Here is a 17,205-nt window from a genome sequence, read left to right on the forward strand (position 1 = left end):
AATATTTTTTTCAGCTCCTTGTTAAAAACCCATTCTACCTGCAATCTGGAAATGTGTTAATACAGGTTGTGCCAAATTGTAATGATGTCCCTAGTCATGTAGACCAACTCACGCAGTGCAGACCACACTTTCCAGCTCAGCATCTCAACCGCTTAATTTTTCATTTAATTTCTGTCGTGTTAAAAGCAGGACAAAGAAGCTCTTATTTTAATAGCAGTATTAAAAACTTCACTCTGAAATTGTACTGGTACGACTCCTTTTAGTCTAAGTTACTGTCTTGTATATGGACCTTTACACTTGTAGTTCAGTTAAGGAATGTGCAACAGCCACAGATGAGTGAACAAGGGGCAGTGGAATTCACCCGTGATTTTACTGCAGAAGAGCTTGGGCAACAGTTTTAAGAGTTAAACTACCAATTAGAATATATAACGCTGGTAAAACTTTAAATCCAGGACCTGCACTAAGCAAACCACTAATACAATTTAAAATGCTTCAACCCATGTAGGGCTGGTGAAACAAAACGGATGACTGTTTGGCTCAAAACACCTCCTGGGCCCCACTGCACAGGGATGGCAAGAGACAAGGGGAGAGCTCTAGGAGGGGAAGGGTAGTTTGATGACCCTATTCTGGCACCAAGCACCCACCCAACTGTTTTTAGCCCGATAGACAAAGGTTTCCTAGTGTCATCAAAGAAGTAAGGAGGATGAGATAAAGCTCATTTAGTCAGATCTAAAACACTTTAAAGGGAAGGCCTAGGTTTGAGGTCTACCACTCAAGAGCTAGTCATTTTGTAAAGATAAATTCACAAGTCCAGGTTTAGAAAGTCTTCTTCAACTGGAAGTCAGCAAAGCGAGTATTCTGGTGAAAACAGCAGAAAATGAAACTGATTCGGTTTGTGCTTGGTGAGACATTCAGATAAAAAAGTTACTGTGGGCAAAAAATTTGACTGTGAACTAACAACTGAATGCTGGAACTAAACTACTGTTAAGTGTTATGGCAACTTGGTGATTTCTTTCCTTTCTTATGGTGTAAGAAGTTGTTTGAGACACTTCAAATAATAAAGAAGTTTATCTAGTTACTTCTGAAAGCCTGAGACATGAAAATCATTACATGATTCTTCACCAGTGCAGGCAATCTTCCCTTTTCTCCCCTAGTACAGGGAGGATGGCAAGAAGACAAGCACCAAGATTTGGGGAAAGGAGAACAAAGCCTTTACTTTTGAGAATTTAGGAAAATTTTGTAAAAACAAGTTTAATTCATTGCAAGACATTCTGGGATTGGGTATAAAAGCACATGTATGAATCTGAATTCAGAGCAATTGCTAGACAGAGCAGTTTATTGCAGAGTTGGTAAAAAGCACTGACAAATGGATGATACAATTTTCAAACTGTAATGTTAGATACTTACGTATCTTGGGTGCATGAGTAAATCCTCTGACATCAGTTTCATTACTCACAAGCACAACTTGAAACCCAAACAGACCATAAGAACTCTTCTTTAGAAGGGAGCTGAAGCACTACTTGTAGACTTTCCATATAATGCACATTTCAAATGCTCCCCCTCGGATGTCTAATTAACATATTTATATACAGTGAAAAGCACATACAGATTTATTTAACAGGAAAAGAAAAGCAACCTGACTGCAATAGTTACCCATTCTGTTGGCCAGAAGCATTTCCCCTGCAGTGTTCCCTGTTCTGACATTAGAAAAATGCTCCATCTCAGTGCCTTATTACTAATTCTAAAGAGAAGCAGCTTGCTACACATTTTAAAAAACCTGTTTTAATCGAAATTTTAACATTCCAAATGGTTGTATAATTTCAATGTAAAAAAGTGTGTCCAAAGTGCCAGAGAATAATTAATATTCTGTATTATAAAGTCACTATGAAAACCTAAACCTGAACTAGCTTTTAAGTATTACAGTACCAAACTTGGGGTAACTTCTCACCTGGTGTGTTGCCATGTTCACAGAATTGTACTTGGCTGATTTAAGTTCTCTGATACTACCACAATGTAATAAGCAATGCAGTTTGCTGTTAAACATAGTAGTAAACGGCAACAAATCAAATTAAATTTTTGATAGAAGTGAGTTAATCATAAGTTACACGACTCCTTCAAAACAATTGAACTGAAAGTGCAACAGACACACAAACACAACAGAATGGAATACAAGTAAATCAACCCAAACTTTTCAAAATGGAGCTAAATGACTTACCTTAAAGTCTAAGAAGTCTGTTGAAGAAAGAACAATGCCCACATTCTTAGTGTGTTCATTACAGAAGAATCCCTTCATTAACAAGACACAGGCACTATTTTGTTTCATGGGCTCATGAGGAAAGGAGGTATTTGTGCTGTACTTTTTATCATCTAATACTATTTCCAGACCCATACCCTTACTATGAAGTGGCTTCATTAACAAATGAGGAAGTGATACAGCCTATCTCCATGAGAAACATGTGGGCAAAAAGAATGTTTGCCATATGAGAGAAGGGAGAAAAAAAAAAAAATCAGTGAGGAACTAAGTGTTTAAGATTCCTGAATATCATAGCAAAAAAGGCAAAGCTTAAATTGGCTTTAAGCACATTATATTTATAGTTCTGAACATGTGTTCATGCATTTTACAGCTATTCAACAATGACACTTTGAAATCTTACTGTATTCACAAAATTTCTGCTAAAACCCAGAAAGGTGAATAATTTTTTAAGTTTTTGGTGCAGTATGATGAGGTTAGTATGTTTATTACATCTACATTTAAATTCCTTGCTGATTCTTGACCAAATTATTGGAGTCTTTAGCAGAATGATGTAGTTATTATTGTTGGGTCATATCCTGAAGTGCACTGGAGCAGCAGCTTAACAGATGGCATTGTGGAAGGGCTATATTGATTAAACAATGTTTCACAATTATTTCCTCAATTCTCTTTCTGGAACATTTACCTTCATTGCAGACACCCAGTTCCGGAAGTTAACAGTTATTACCAGAGGAGGCTGGCTTTGATCCCTGGGTCAACTGCAAAGCCAAAGTAGAAAAATGCATCTTTGCAATGTGTAAGGGCAGCCGATACTAGCTACTGTATAAGCAGTCCCACTTCTAACAGTCTCTCTTCTGTCATGAATCCTTCTCCTTTCTCCTTTCCATACCCAGTTTCTTCTCATGTCTAACTGGGAACACGTCATAGGTTTAGCTTCTTAAATAACATCGTAACTGTTTCACCAAGATCACCAAACATTGCAAAAAGAAAACTGCATTGAATAACAAACAAAATAGTAACAAAGAGGACTCAGTTAAGCACCTTGTAACCTTTTCTTTGTGACCTTTGCAGCACCTGACAAGGTTAAAAACAATAGGAAATAAACCTTTACTTCACTTTTCACAACAACATTAACTGATTCATAAATTCTAAAGACTATCCACAACCTGTCAAGTCATCTCAGTTTTGCTGGTACAGTTACAGATAACGATACTGATGGCTGGCATTTAAGGCACGGTTTTGCTTCTGGGATGAAGATTTAACCATTCTTGATATCGAGCAGGCATTATGTTCTCAGTTCTCTGAGCAGCCTTTTTGGATATAATACTAAAACAATAAGGTCAATTTGGAGAAGACACAAGTGACAAACTTTAGATTATAGTAATAGAACTGCAAGAGAGTCAGCTAGCACATTTCAACATGTTTACCACCCTTCCAGTTTGAAGATGTTCCTGAAGGTGATATTAAGCCAAGGTATTTTATGCTGCAGCAGATAAAGAAGTGTATTGGACTATTCCACCTCAGCAAGACAAGTTACTAAGAACAGTCTAATGTGATTCCCTGTGCTTTTCTACCTAACCATGCTTCAGGACTACAAAAATAAGTTTCCTGTGAAGTAGGTAAGAACCTTAAACCAAAACATATGTTTTGGAAACTGAACTAGTGCTTTTACTTATTTTTAATGAAGTTTTCACCCTCTACCTACTGCTTAAAAGCCAAGATCAACAAACAAATAATGGCAGGTTCAAGAAAAATTTGGATATCAACTGCAGGTTTAACATGGCATGTTAAGAGCATGCCTGCAGCTGGTACTATTTCTAATTTATTCTAGATTACAATATTAGCTACTAGATTTAAGAATGGATCTTCCACATACAGACAAGCTCTAAAAAAACCTCATTGTTTTCCTCTTCAGTATAAAAACATAGCATGCACGCACACAAAACAAGACTTCTCCAGGCAAAGATACCTGCCACAGGTAAAAATAAAAAGTAATTAAAAGAAAATTGAAAAATCTTGTATGGATTAAAAAAAATGCTATGCATGTACTAATGTCAATTGTATACAAACTTTCATTCATTCTATGCTATTCTAACAGGTGGATCCAGAAAGTACATCTGCATTTATTTATTCTTGATGTTTTATGTGCTCCTTAGACTCAAGTTACCGTGGAACAGACTTGTTACTATAATCCAGAAATGTCTAATTTTGTTCCAAATAAGTTTTTTTTTTTAAGACAAATGAAAATGATTACAGAATTCTTTTTATGACTCAAGAGCTGGTTCAACAAATTAAACTTTCCAAAGACAATACATTTGTTTCCTGAGATGGCTAAAAGTAACGTTTCAACTTCATGTTACGCTATAATTAACAAAAAACACTATGCACAAAATCAGAGGTTAACTACAGCATACAAGCACATTTACAGAAGTCACCTAATTTCACTAGTACTATTTGTGTTAATGTGCACACCTTAACAAAAGTCCTAAAATAATCCTTATACATTACAAAACAGGGATTTACAAAACTTTATTTCCAAGTTACTTCATTCTAAAAATGCTGAAACATAAAAAAAATACCATTTCCTAAAGGAGTTTACAATAAAAGGCTAACAATCTCACATGGAAGAGGTAAATATATGAAAACCTGTTTTAACAGTCACAAATCAGTCGCTGGTGATTAAAGAACACTTTGTTCTTCAAAGCTGGTAGGCACTTCCACGTAGCCAGAAATGTAAGTTTTCCTACCACTCCTTTTCCCTCCCATACATAAAAATATCCAATGCGATAAAAAAAAGTAGGATAAAAGGGTGGACATATGATAAAATAAAAGCATCATCTAAGGTCTTGATTATTGTTCATCTTGTGTAAGTATAAAGATTCTGTCCCAAAGTTTTCCTGACAGGACGGACTTATTTGGCCTTTAAAAGTGTTAGCTGAAATACCTCCCTTTTTTACCAGTATATGTTGTTTGCTCACTGCTGTATTGTTGGTTTATGTCTGTAACGGAAACTGGCTCTAGGCCAGCCCATGGGTCCTCAAGCATTGAAGGTCTGTAATAGTTTTCCACATCATTAGACACTCTTTTCTCTCTGCCATGCGCTGTACCAAATGGAGTAGATGTCCTGGGTGATCCCTTTGGAAGAAAACCATCAGGTAAAGAAACATTTAATAGACTAATTCAAACTAAAAAAAAATTAAAAATATATAGTTTCTTTCTAACGTAGGAAAGCTTTGAAGCTGATTATTAATGGTAAGTACAACTCCTTACCTGCATCTTTCTCAGAAAATATTAAACTTTATTACGCTTTTAGTAATGAGTGATGATTTACCAGCATAAGAAAAAAAAAAAGTCTTCTCCAGTCTTCTCTGAAACACTTGCTTATGGCAACTCTGGCACATAACTACAGAAAAGGTCCTCATCCTATTTTTCATAAGCTGACTAAGTCAAGGACATGTCTGACTCAAAAGCTGAATAACAAAACAGGGAGTTAAAGGCTGAGGAAGAGTTGATAATGTTTACAAGAGCAGAAGTCACGCATTGAGTACTTGTAGCTTGACCCAGGCACTGTATAAAGCAACTAGCTACAAATGACCCAAAGAGCTTACTGGAAAAAACACCCTGTTTTAACCAAACAAGTGTTCTGTCAAATTTGAGAATAGATGATTTTATTTGATATACAATCTGGATGGTAATCGGTGATTAACCAGATATTGCATGAAAGAAAAACCGCTTGCAAGGAGCTTTTTATATTTGATTTTTTTAAAGATCAAGGATCACCACAATCGCTTCTGTTAACCTGCTGCAGTTCTGCAATTTAAAGAGTGCTACGACATAAAGAAAATCGCTATAACCATTTTCTCCCATCAGCATTATCCACTTTTCTTTTCCATAGATTAATTTACCTTAAAACTGAGGTTTTGTCTAAAGCTATATTCCTTTAAATTCGCTTGTTTTAAGCTAAACAACTTATACTACAGATCCACAATAGTTAGTCTCCAAAAATGCCCGTTTCATTCTGTGCAATTAGACGAACAGGATTCCTTGAGGCTGATGATCAGCCTCTGACTTTGTAAAGGAGGATAAAAGCACTGATTAAGGGCTGCTTTCCCCGCTCCCCCAACTTTTTGGTCCAGCAATGATGGTATCTGAATTTGACTAAGCAGCCCTACAGAATCTCTGCCAATAGGTCATGTGAAACAATTTCTGGGTAAAATTGAGAAGCCGGGCCATATAGTGAAGGCCCCTACGCTTTGCCAGAGGAACCAATTCCACTGAAAACTGCTGAGTCTGGAACCTGTTTCTGAAAGTGTGCTGTGGCAGAAGCTGCTCCTGTGGTCTCAGTAAGTACTTTCCTAGAACTCCTAGAGCTTGATGATAATAGACACACAACCAAATGTGGGAACATTGATGCCTTATTTACAGGGCGTTTGTTTCTAACGATTGATCTTGAAACAGAAAAACTACTAAAAGGTAGAAAATTACTTTATGAAGTATTGTATCAAAACCACGAGGGAAAACGTCAGAGAATCACCTCAGAATGCAGCTAAAAACTTTGTAAGGGACAAGAAGTTTCCTAGAGTAAGTCAATATACACTAACAAAAGTGACATTAATGTTCTTTAAGCTCTAACATTTAGTAGAAAAGCAGTAGTACACAGTACATTCTATCTTCAAAACTAAAAACCCCAACTCTTTAAAACACCGTGTTTAAAGAAGACTCTGTAACTTTGACATTGTGAAACAGTTTGAGTGTGGAGTTAATTTAATATTATGTCTAATCTGCAGCACTCAAAAGAAAGCTGAAATGACATAATGATCTGCAGTATCCAGTAAGAGGAAAAAAAAAATTAAATAGTAAGAATCTTTTGGATGGATTTATTTTATAATATTAAATTTCACTACAATATAATGCAGGCCATCAGTAACACCGACATTTTTGCAGGTTTGAAATCTAGGAAATGTATTATTATGTAATACAAGATTGATGGCCTTCAGTAAGTGTTAAAAAAAATCAAAATGTGATTATTCACATTATATAGGCCTGTGGAAAAGGAAAACAGCCTTGTGCAAGTGAAACCATTCTGTGCAAGAGAGACTGTTTGATGCCAAAGATATCTTAAAAAAACCTTTATATTTTACTGTCACTGGTGCCAATAGCCTTTTCACACTAAACTTTCCTTAAAGAAACAATTTATTCTCAATTTTTTTTTTCAGATAACAAATCTCTCTCTACAATAGAAAAAAATATTTTGGTGCTATCAATATGTTACTGAATGTGGTAACACTGCCTTGAAAAAGGGGACAATCACTTCCTTTATCAGCTTGCTTCACTTGATGTAATTTCAGCTGCTGGCAGATGCAGAGAAACACAGTAATCAGGATTACACCATTTCACACAATTTTTTTTTTTTTTTACTTTCTGTAATAATTTTCAACCCATCGCTACTATATAGCTACTGCTACTAGGCAGTTCACTAACTCCTGCTGAGTGTAGAAAGGCAAACACTTCCGCTAAGTGAATTTTGAGAGGAGATATTGAAGAGATACAACAAACTTTTTAGTAAAATCTAAAGCAGATACATCTCTGGAAAAAATGGAAAGCTCTGTAAAGTATTTGCTACGTAAAGGTTAACTCAGCCATTTCAGAAAAATCGAGCTTACTACGTTTTAAGTTTTCTGTTCATTTTGAAAAATGGAAGTCTGCAAGCACAAAATGAGCACAGAATACTAGTAACACATCAGTAATAGAACTCTGAAGTAAATATAAACTGGTTTTGGGTTTCCTGATAAGATTTTAAAGGGTTGCTTAAGATTTTCATCTCAAAGGTGACAGTTACATCATAAATTTCAAAAGTACTGTAGTCTCTTAACAATAGCGTCTACAGAAGAGAAGGAAACAATCCACATACCTCAGAAGAAAATGTTTAGGACATGCAAAAAATCCTTCTACTTGAATCTACTCATGGCCTCACAGACTGAGATTCTTGTTGCTCATGCCAAAGAAAACAGTGACTCACAATTTATGACACCTCCTCCCTCTGTGATTGCCTCTATTGCCCTCCCAGGCAAAATAACCCATGTGTATACAGGTAAATGTAAACACATACACATTACCTTAGTTCCAGGCAAAGCTACAGACATATGGTGTCTTTCTAGTCTTAGAAAGCATCACCATCAGGTCAGTCCTCCTAAACTACTCATGAGGTCTGCATAAGGAAAGGGGAGAAGGTAAAACGTTGTGCCAGTCTGTGACTGGATTCAAATTTGTACCTTCTTTATGTCAGGCTCCTTATTTAGCACCAAGGATGGAGCCTATGACACTGTTCCTGCCTGACATGAAACAGTTCTGAATAAAACTAGAAGCTTAAGGATTCCTGCATATTCTTCTGCTCAGTTAATTTAAGGCAGGCTTTCAAAAAACAACTGAATATCCAAAGAATGATTTTCAGCAGGAAAATGTCTAGACATTGGTGACATAAACCATCCTTCCAGAATCTGCAGCAAAAATCCCACACCCTCCACCTCTTGAACATGTACAGAGGTTAAGCTTTCACACTGGGAGAGCCTTTGCTGTTGTGCTGAAGAAAACATACCAAGTTCATAACGATCCCCTTCCAGCAACTACGAGATTCCTGTAAGGCAGTTATCTGCATCATAATAAAGTATCCAAAGGCTATTTTTGAATGGAAACACCACTACGCAGTGCAGGCATATTTAAGATTTTACTAATCTCCACTAAAATTTGACTTCACTATTACACTTTAATCCTAAAGTGTCAGTAAGAGTACCTGAAAATTTTCGTGACTGTACTGCATGTCATCTGTTACACTTTCAAGGTTTCCATAATATTGCATAAAGCCACCTATGTACATAAAGTTGGTATCATCTTGAGAACTGTCATCCCTATCTGCACTGCCAGTCACATAACCTAACTAAACCGCCTGAAAAAAGCGTAACTCACAGAACCTGTTATTGACGGCTCTAGGGAAAACTACTTTATATAAATCAAAGCTTTCAGTGCAATACAAAGACTTAAAAATGACTCTCCTATCCCAACAGATGTTCTAATTTCTACTTGAAGGAGGCTCAGCTTAACTCTCTTTAGTAGAGCACTCCTCTACTCATGTCCTGGAAGGCTCTGTGTGTGCATAGGTCAGTTTTCACAATGTAAGACAACGCAGGCAAAGTAAAACCACACAGCACTCTACCACTGTGTTAAAAAAAAAGATCAAAGGGAGATACGTACAGACAAAAGAGCTGTTGGCTGTTTCAGGTGGTAGTTAATTTTCTCTCTACTTTCACACACCAGAATATGAAAAAGGAAGAAAGCTACGCTCTTGCGAGTCCTTGTGTCTTCACAACAGGCTTCAGCCAGGCGTGGGCCCCAACCCCTTTCCTCATCACACAGCCGCCTGAGCTGGGGGCTCTCCATCCTCTCTACTCGGGGTGGGGTAAGAGAGATGCTGCCCAGCGCGGTGCCGAGTCTCGCTCTCCCCTGAAAATCGTGGTGGCGGGGACGGACGCTGCGCCTGCTCACAAGCCCAGGGCGTGCTCTCCCCGGCGGGCTGAGGGCCCCGCTCCGCGGCAGCAGCTCCCCCCCTCCCGCCCCCGCCCCGCTGTGCGGAGGCGCAGGCCTGTGTCCCTCACCGCCCTACCCCATACCTGGTGGTGCCTCTGGAAGCCCCCGGGCGAGCGCTTGTGCTGCTGCGGGTGCTGGGGAGCTCCGGCCGGGGACTTGCCGCCGTAGGGAGCCGGGTACCGGGGGCTGACGCTCTGCGGCCTGCGCGGGGTCTGCGCGCCCGGCGACGGGCTCCCGAACCGCCCGCCGCCGTGGAAACCGTGGCCTCGGGGCGAGTGGCCGCTGCCGTAAGGCCCGGGCCGGTAGCCGTAGGGCGGCGTGTGGTGGGGGCTCCCGTAGCCCCGCGGGGAGGGCGGCATGGGGCCTCCGCCGGCGGGAGGGCTCCGGAAGCCGCCGCCCGCGTACGGAGGCGTCGGGGGGCGAAAGCTCTGCCGGTACATGGCCAAGACCGGCGAGGCGATGGCGGACAGGAATAAAACCTGCGCAACGGCGTCCCCCGGCAGCCGCCTCGGCGGGGCGACGTCGCTCCCGGCGTTTTCTCGTTCCTCCTTTCCCCGCCAGGCGGACGGAAGGTTCCGGGCTCAAAGCGTTCCGGGCCGGGGAAGGCGAGACGAAGGACGCCCGGCCGGCAACGGCCCCTGCGCGGCTTCACCGCGGGCCCGGCCCCGGGAACGGCTCCCAGCTCCGCGGGCGCGTTTCCTGCCGGTTCGCACAGAATCACAGAATGTCAGGGACTGGAAGGGACCTCGAAAGATCATCCAGTCCAATCCCCCCGCCGGAGCAGGAACACCCAGATGAGGTTACACAGGAAGGCGTCCAGGCGGGTTTTGAATGTCTGCAGAGAAGGAGAATCCACAACCCCCCTGGGCAGCCTGTTCCAGTGCTCGGGCACCCTCACTGAGAAGAAGTTTCTTCTCAAATTTAAGTGGAACCTCCTGTGTTCCAATTTGTACCCGTTGCCCCTTGTCCTATCATTAGTTGTCACTGAGAAGAGCCTGGCTCCATCCTCCTGACACTCACCCTTTATATATTTATAAACATTAATGAGGTCTCCCCTCAGTCTCCTCTTCTCCAAGCTAAAGAGCCCCAGCTCCCTCAGCCTTTCCTCATAAGGGAGATGCTTCACTCCCTTCATCATCTTTGTGGCCCTGCGCTGGACTCTCTCCAGCAGTTCCCAAGAGCTGGTCCCCGCGGCGGCTGCCCCTGGGAACCGGCGGGGCAGGAGAGCGGGTGGCCGGCTCGTCAGCCTTAAACAGCAATTTGTCATGCTGACCCTGAGGAATTTTGTGCATTTTCAAGCTGGAGAGGAATAGTCGGAAGTAAGAGACTCTTAGAAGGTGTGTGGCAGCTATGCCTATTAGCTCAAATTGTAAGGCACAGTGACAAAACCCAGTGTTTGTGTGCTCCATGTAGTTGTAAGTAACAGCAGATATTTATCAGCCCACTTTATTACAGCTGACAAGTATCAAAAAAGTCAGCTGTTGTAAAGCAAAGCAGCTATTTGCCTCACATTTCGTGGCACTTCAGATGCGCTTATTTGTACTCCTTTCTTGTGTAGTCTTTTAATACATGAGCCTGCTAATATGATATACGTTATAGCAGTCCCAACTGAAAACACATGCAATGACGTATTTAAAGAGTAATAAGAAGTTTTTTAAAAAATCAGTTTGAATGGTCAGCAATTCTTCAGTAGAACGGTAGCTCAGGCAGTGAGACCTACACATACATGGGAAAATGCTCTCTTGGAGGAGAATGTCTTATTTAGCAACATAAACTCAATTTAACAACTTTATTTATTAGAATTCCTGCTCTGTTCTCGGCTATGTTAATGCAAATCCTCAACAGCTCAGCAAAAAAATAGTAAAGATAAGGGTTTTTAAAAATTTTCATCAATGCAACAAAGTACCACTCTGTTTTAGGACATTGCAAAGGTATGAAGTTGAAAAGGGCTTTCAGAACAGCAGCAGGCAAACTTTAGCCAATAAAACAAGCAGGATGTTTCCGTGCTTTGTACGCTAATTCTTGCGTTTTTTTGGTTTTAAACAGTTGTCATTTCATTGGGTTTTGTTTGTGTGGTGGTGTGGTTTTTTTTTTTTTTCGCAATGGTGATAACTAACTTTATATTCCCTGTGAATTCAAATCTCCACTATGTTTTACAATCTCCCTGTGAAAAATGGGGCAATATGCTTGCAATTATAAAATGGAAAGATACTAAACCTGCTCACTTAAATGTTTTGTTAATCCTTTACTGTTTTATCTTCTCTAGAAGACCAATTTTGTATATATTATGCACACAGAGAATGCCATGTCTACACATGACAGTTTATCAATGTAAGTATCAATTTGTCTGATCAGTTTTATTCCAGAAAAGGCTGTCTTAATATAATTTAAACACATTTCACACCAAACAAATTAGAAACACATATTGTTACACATATGTGAAGTTATACTGGGATAGTTTTGCTGATTAATTTCTCCTTGTTGACAAATCCTAATTGCTCCTAGGATTTTAAGCATCCATGTCACGCTTTTCACTACAAGTAGCATAACCAGTCAACAAACCTGTCATGTAGAAGATTTTCTCTGTGTTCTCCTCTGCATTCAGGCTGACATGCAATGCTTCTTCAGACTGTGCTATTCGTAATGCGCATTTCCAAGCAGCTAGAACTTTCAGATGTTCTTGAGATGCAGTTGTCATCTTATCCTCACAGTGTATTTCTCATAAATAAATGCTGAACCTTTGTTCAGGCTTTTTTATCCTATTACAGAACAAGCAGACACCACAGTGTTCCTATAACAAGCCTTCCACTCTGTCCCAACATGAACTAAAAGTAGTCTGATAGTACATAGCTCAAGGAAGAATTGCTTAAAGATCAATTCAAGCTAACCCTTCCATAGCTATATACAACTGAAGACAAAGCTTGTAGTTTAAGTAATATTGCACCTTCAAGGCAGCCAAAATTAGGTAAAGGATCTACCTTGTGCTAGCGAGGGAATTTAATGGCATCCAGCACAGCCACCTACCCTCTAAGTACAGAAAACCCTTGTAGGGTTATTTTATTCCATCTTGGCAATGTTTTATGTCACAGCCTGTACACCGAACTGGAAGAACAAATTTATAGTCATCAACCATTTGGTTTCTCCAGGAATTAGACATTGCAGCAAAACCAAACTTCGTCTGCTTTTTTTTTTTTTTTTTTTTTTTACACTCGAATTACTGCCGGCACATCTGCAAGACACCTCCCTGTTTGTAAAGCCCAGCCATCTGCGTCCTGCACGCTGAGAAAAACAGCAGAGCCACCCTTTTAACGGGGACTACTTTATCGGAGAGACGAGCCGTCCCGCCGCCGCGGAGGAAGGAACACGACAACTAACCGCAGCCCCAGAACTCATGGCGGGAAAACCCAGGGCCGGCGCTGGCGGGGAGGCTGCGCCGGCGCACTGCTCCAACCCGGGAAGAATTTAACGCTCTCCCGGGTGCGGGCAGGCGGGGAGGGGCAGTGCGGAGCGGCGCTTGCGCGGTGATGCCGGGGCGCGCACCTTTTCGCGACGCTCGCTGAGGCGCTCGGCGTTGCTTCGAGCAGCGGGCGCCAGGGCGCGAAGATGCTGCGCGCCGGGCTGGGAAGAAGGCGCTGCCGCTGTGGCGGGCTGTGGGGGAGCCCGTGCCCCGCAGCTGCCGGCGGCAGCGCCTCGCCGCGCTGCCCCGGAGCTCTGAGCGCCGCCTCCCCTAGCAACGGCGGCGGGGCGCGGGGCGGAGGCGCTCCGCCGGCAGGTAGCCGCGCCGCGCCCTCCTCCTCAGCCTCCCCTCCCTCACCTCGGTGGGCGCCGTTGCCCGTTAGATCCGCCGGGGCCGTGAGGCGGTGCCACACGCGGCTTGGGCAGGGGTCGGAGTCGCTTGGCTGGGGGGGCGGGAGCGACGTTAAACACCTGAGGGGGGGGGGGGGGGGTCCTGCTGCCGCCCCCTCTCAGCACCGCGCTGCGGCCCCGTGGCCTCCTGTGAGGTGCTGAGCCCGCTACCAGCGCTGCCTTCCCTGACGCCGCGGGGCCTGGGGCGGCGGGTGATGGGGTGGCGAGCGCGGCCGCTTGCGTGGCCTCGGGCTGCGGCTCCTCTCCCCGCGGGGCTGCGGTGGACTTTGCACAGCGGCGCTGCCGGCAGCTCTGCTGCGCCTGTGGCGGGGCAGCTCCCCGGGCCGCGCCGGCCGGCGGGGGGAAGGAAAGGTGCCTGCGGTCCGCTCCTAGGCCCGAGTATTCCAAAGGCTGCAGAACTCTTAACTTCATACACTCGTCTTTTTTCTTCCCTTAAAAAATTTCAAACTATTAAATTTAATTATTAATTAATATAATATGTATGATAGTATATAATATATATAATTTAATTATTAAATTATAAATTTAAAATTATTAAAAAAATTAAACCAAGCTGCAGCAAAGTCACTTTCCTCTGGCTCCCGGATTTTTCTATTATTTAATAACTTCGAAAAAAAAAATTAACAGTTGCATTAGAATCAGAGGAAGTTTGGGATTCTATTCCGCGAGATAAACGTACCAAGTTGCGTCCATGGCTGGAGAATACCTATTGATAGTGAATTAATCCATGATAGTGTTGGACTTGATTGTGGCTTGCTGCATATATGAACTAAAAAATATTGATTCTGCAATCAAAGTAGGGATAATAGACTTAAGGAATGATCTTCTCTGGAATTTGATGTAATTCGAATGGAATCTCCTTTTAATTTGCATTGTTATAAAAATAATAAATGTACTAATAAGCTCTCTTCTCAGTGCCCTCTTCTGTAACTTACAAGTATAAAGGAAAGCTTTTTTTGGGAGTATGATATGAAAATTGGTTTCTGTTCTATAGAATGTTCTCTCTGTTGGTTACTTATTCATATTATTATGTTAAAGCAACCTTGGGACAACCTACTGAGCTTAACTGAAGAGTTTAGATCATATTGAGAGTGAATGGCTCTATTTATTCTTCATCAAAGTTATTTATAAAAGATACATATGGCTGCCTTATTTACAGTAAATACGTCATGGGAATAAAGAACTTACGGATAGAATATAGTTAAAGCTAGGAGAGTGGATTTTTCTTTCAGTCATCAAGTTACTGGAATAATTAAAAGCAAAAATACAGGAGAAAATGTGAGTTTGCATTTTAGAGATTTTTGGAGTATTGAGCCAGAATTCCAACAAAAAACACTCTGTGGGAAAAGCTTAACTTTGGTTATGTGCATGATAGAGGCTAGCAAGGAGAGCAAAAAAAAAGTAGGAGATGCTTGTGGGCAGTACTGATAAATTCTGATCTTTTCTGTTTGTTCGTGGTGTCATTTTGTTTGCTTTAGTTCTGGCAATAAGCGGTTGGTAGCACTCTGGTACTCAGGATCAGTGTACTAGAACAGCTGTTTCTCTGATAATCAAAAGGCTTTCTATTGTAATTGTTTTAGCAAATTAGTGTCTTGCAGGAATGCATATCTAGGTCCTATAAGTTTTGTTTGTGAATATCTGTGCTCTTCTAGTTTGAAGAGACTAACAGGTCTATTTTTTTCCTCAGAATTTCAAAAGCAAGCTTTTGATCGCTTCTCTGTCTTGCATTTCTTCATTGTTATGAATATCAGTGTTATTTATTGGCATTAAAAAAAATCACAATGGTCTGTTTGCCTCTGAAACAACAATTATTCTCTCCCGTTCCAACTATAGAAGAGTTCTAATCCCTAGATGGAGTGTTAGATCTTACCATAATATGAGTGATATGGTAATTAGTAAGGATTCATCAGTCTTAGTTATGCATAAATGCATATTGGCAAGCTAATCTTAACACTTTGTAGGCTTCTTTGGGAAATATCTGTTTGAATTCCTGCAACTCAGCTATCCATCCACAGGTAGAGAACCTGTTGGCTCTGTAAAAGCTGCTGCTGTTCTGGTAGTGTGAGAGTTACAGAAGTAACACTAAGTAATGTTGTCTCAGGAGGAGAATAAGTGAACTATTGAGTAAGGGAGTGCAGCTTTAAAAGATGCGGAAAGAAAAGAGGAAGATGGACCATTTTGTTAACTGTAGTTATATATATATATATTAGGTTTTTTTGGGAGCTGTGCTCTTCAGTAAAGCTGTTGTTTACATATTTTCTGTAAACACAGAGTAATACCATTGTGAAGCAAATGGTGCACTCAGTTCCTTAACAGACAAGCATATGTTAAAGTGTTTGCTCAAACAGAGCTATCTTGATGAAATTGAAGTTATGCTGGAGAATCTGTGGTGTTTACCTGGCATGAGCACGAGTATTTTCCAACACTTGGAAATTTTGCTGAGGCCATGCAGCATTGAAGAGAGGTGCCAGCCTGAGTTTTCCTAAAGGCTTTGAAATGTGCAAAATACATGACCACTCCCTATATAAGCACATTATCAACATACTGCTTGGTCTGCATGTTGTATTTAAACCAAGACCTGTTAAAGTCAGGTCCCTCTGGAGTGATAGGTAATAATTGAGAAAAATGTCTGGAAGATGAAGAATGGGATGCAAGTGTTCTCACTGTACAGTGCTTTTAGCAGAATCCTTGAAGTCCCAATGCTGCTTCATATCTCTGTGGCTTTTTTATTATTGTATATATTTATTATTATGTATCTATATCCATCTCCTTCTTACCATATCTATGTAAGGTGGGAGGGAGAATTATGGAGGTGACTGAAGGGTGGCTCAGGTCTGATGGAAGGAGTGTGGAGCAGGTGACACAGGCATTTACTGCTGTATGACTGGAGATGCACGACACTGTCCTGCATACTTTGAGGGACTGTGGTTCATGCATTCTTTCTGTTCTGTGAGGAAGTCTATGCTTGAATTAATTGGAGTTTTGTCCTCCCCCAGCTAAGTTTTACATCTTACTCAGAAAAACACCAAAAAGTGATGCTTACCATGAGTTATTATTATGTAATATTTGTGCTGTTATTGGCCAGGTGCCTTTTTTGGGGGGGTGTGTGTGTGGTATGAGACCACCTTCTAAATAGTAAAGAAATTACCATCCACACAGGGTGGTGAAGTGTTCGCATCCCCAGCCTGCAATTAAATAGTACACTGAGTTAGCAGAAGATAACTTCCTTACCTGAGGTCAATGAAGACAGGGTTGGCAAACCTGTGGTCTGGACTATGAGACTGCTTGCTCTGACTGTGATGCTTATTGCCACTGCTATTATTTCTTAGAGTGAGTCAGATTGAAAAGGCTGAGGGAAAGGAGGAAAGCATCGTGATTTCCTCGTAGTTGTCTTCTGCGTGCAACTGCCATTGAAAGTTAAAGACAGAATGAGTATTCCCTTGGGGCATACATTCTGTCTTCAGTTTTGTAACCTCTTTTTTTGAAACGCAAATCTTTTTTGTGTG

The 17,205-nt window shown here is 41.3% G+C and overlaps 2 protein-coding genes across 2 annotated transcripts in view; one reads left to right on the forward strand and one right to left on the reverse strand.

Annotated features, from left to right (window-relative positions):
• Positions 1–1,269: 1,269 nt before the first annotated feature.
• Positions 1,270–10,348, reverse strand: MPLKIP (M-phase specific PLK1 interacting protein). The gene is made up of 2 exons (XM_065630195.1): positions 9,916–10,348; positions 1,270–5,386 (listed from the first exon to the last, which is right to left on the reverse strand). The coding sequence occupies exons 1-2, from the start codon at positions 10,270–10,272 to the stop codon at positions 5,183–5,185; spliced, it is 561 nt and encodes a 186-aa protein (XP_065486267.1). The 5' UTR covers positions 10,273–10,348; the 3' UTR covers positions 1,270–5,182.
• Positions 10,349–13,435: 3,087 nt separating this feature from the next.
• The window catches only part of SUGCT (succinyl-CoA:glutarate-CoA transferase), a 409,784-nt gene continuing 406,014 nt past the window's right edge, over positions 13,436–17,205 (forward strand). The window contains exon 1 of the mRNA XM_065629417.1: positions 13,436–13,604. Within this exon, the coding sequence (XP_065485489.1) occupies positions 13,436–13,604 (169 nt within the window). The remainder of the gene's footprint in view (positions 13,605–17,205) is intronic.

This window comes from Caloenas nicobarica, chromosome 2 (assembly GCF_036013445.1).
Source record: "Caloenas nicobarica isolate bCalNic1 chromosome 2, bCalNic1.hap1, whole genome shotgun sequence".
NCBI lineage: Eukaryota > Metazoa > Chordata > Aves > Columbiformes > Columbidae > Caloenas > Caloenas nicobarica.

Coding starts and splice junctions, on each gene's coding strand:
- MPLKIP (XM_065630195.1), bottom strand. CDS start 10,272: ATGTACCGGCAGAGCTTTCGCCCCCCGACGCCTCCGTACGCGGGCGGC. Junction 5,387..9,915: donor GCTTCCAGAGGCACCACCAG/GTATGGGGTAGG, acceptor TTTCTTCCAAAG/GGATCACCCAGGACATCTAC.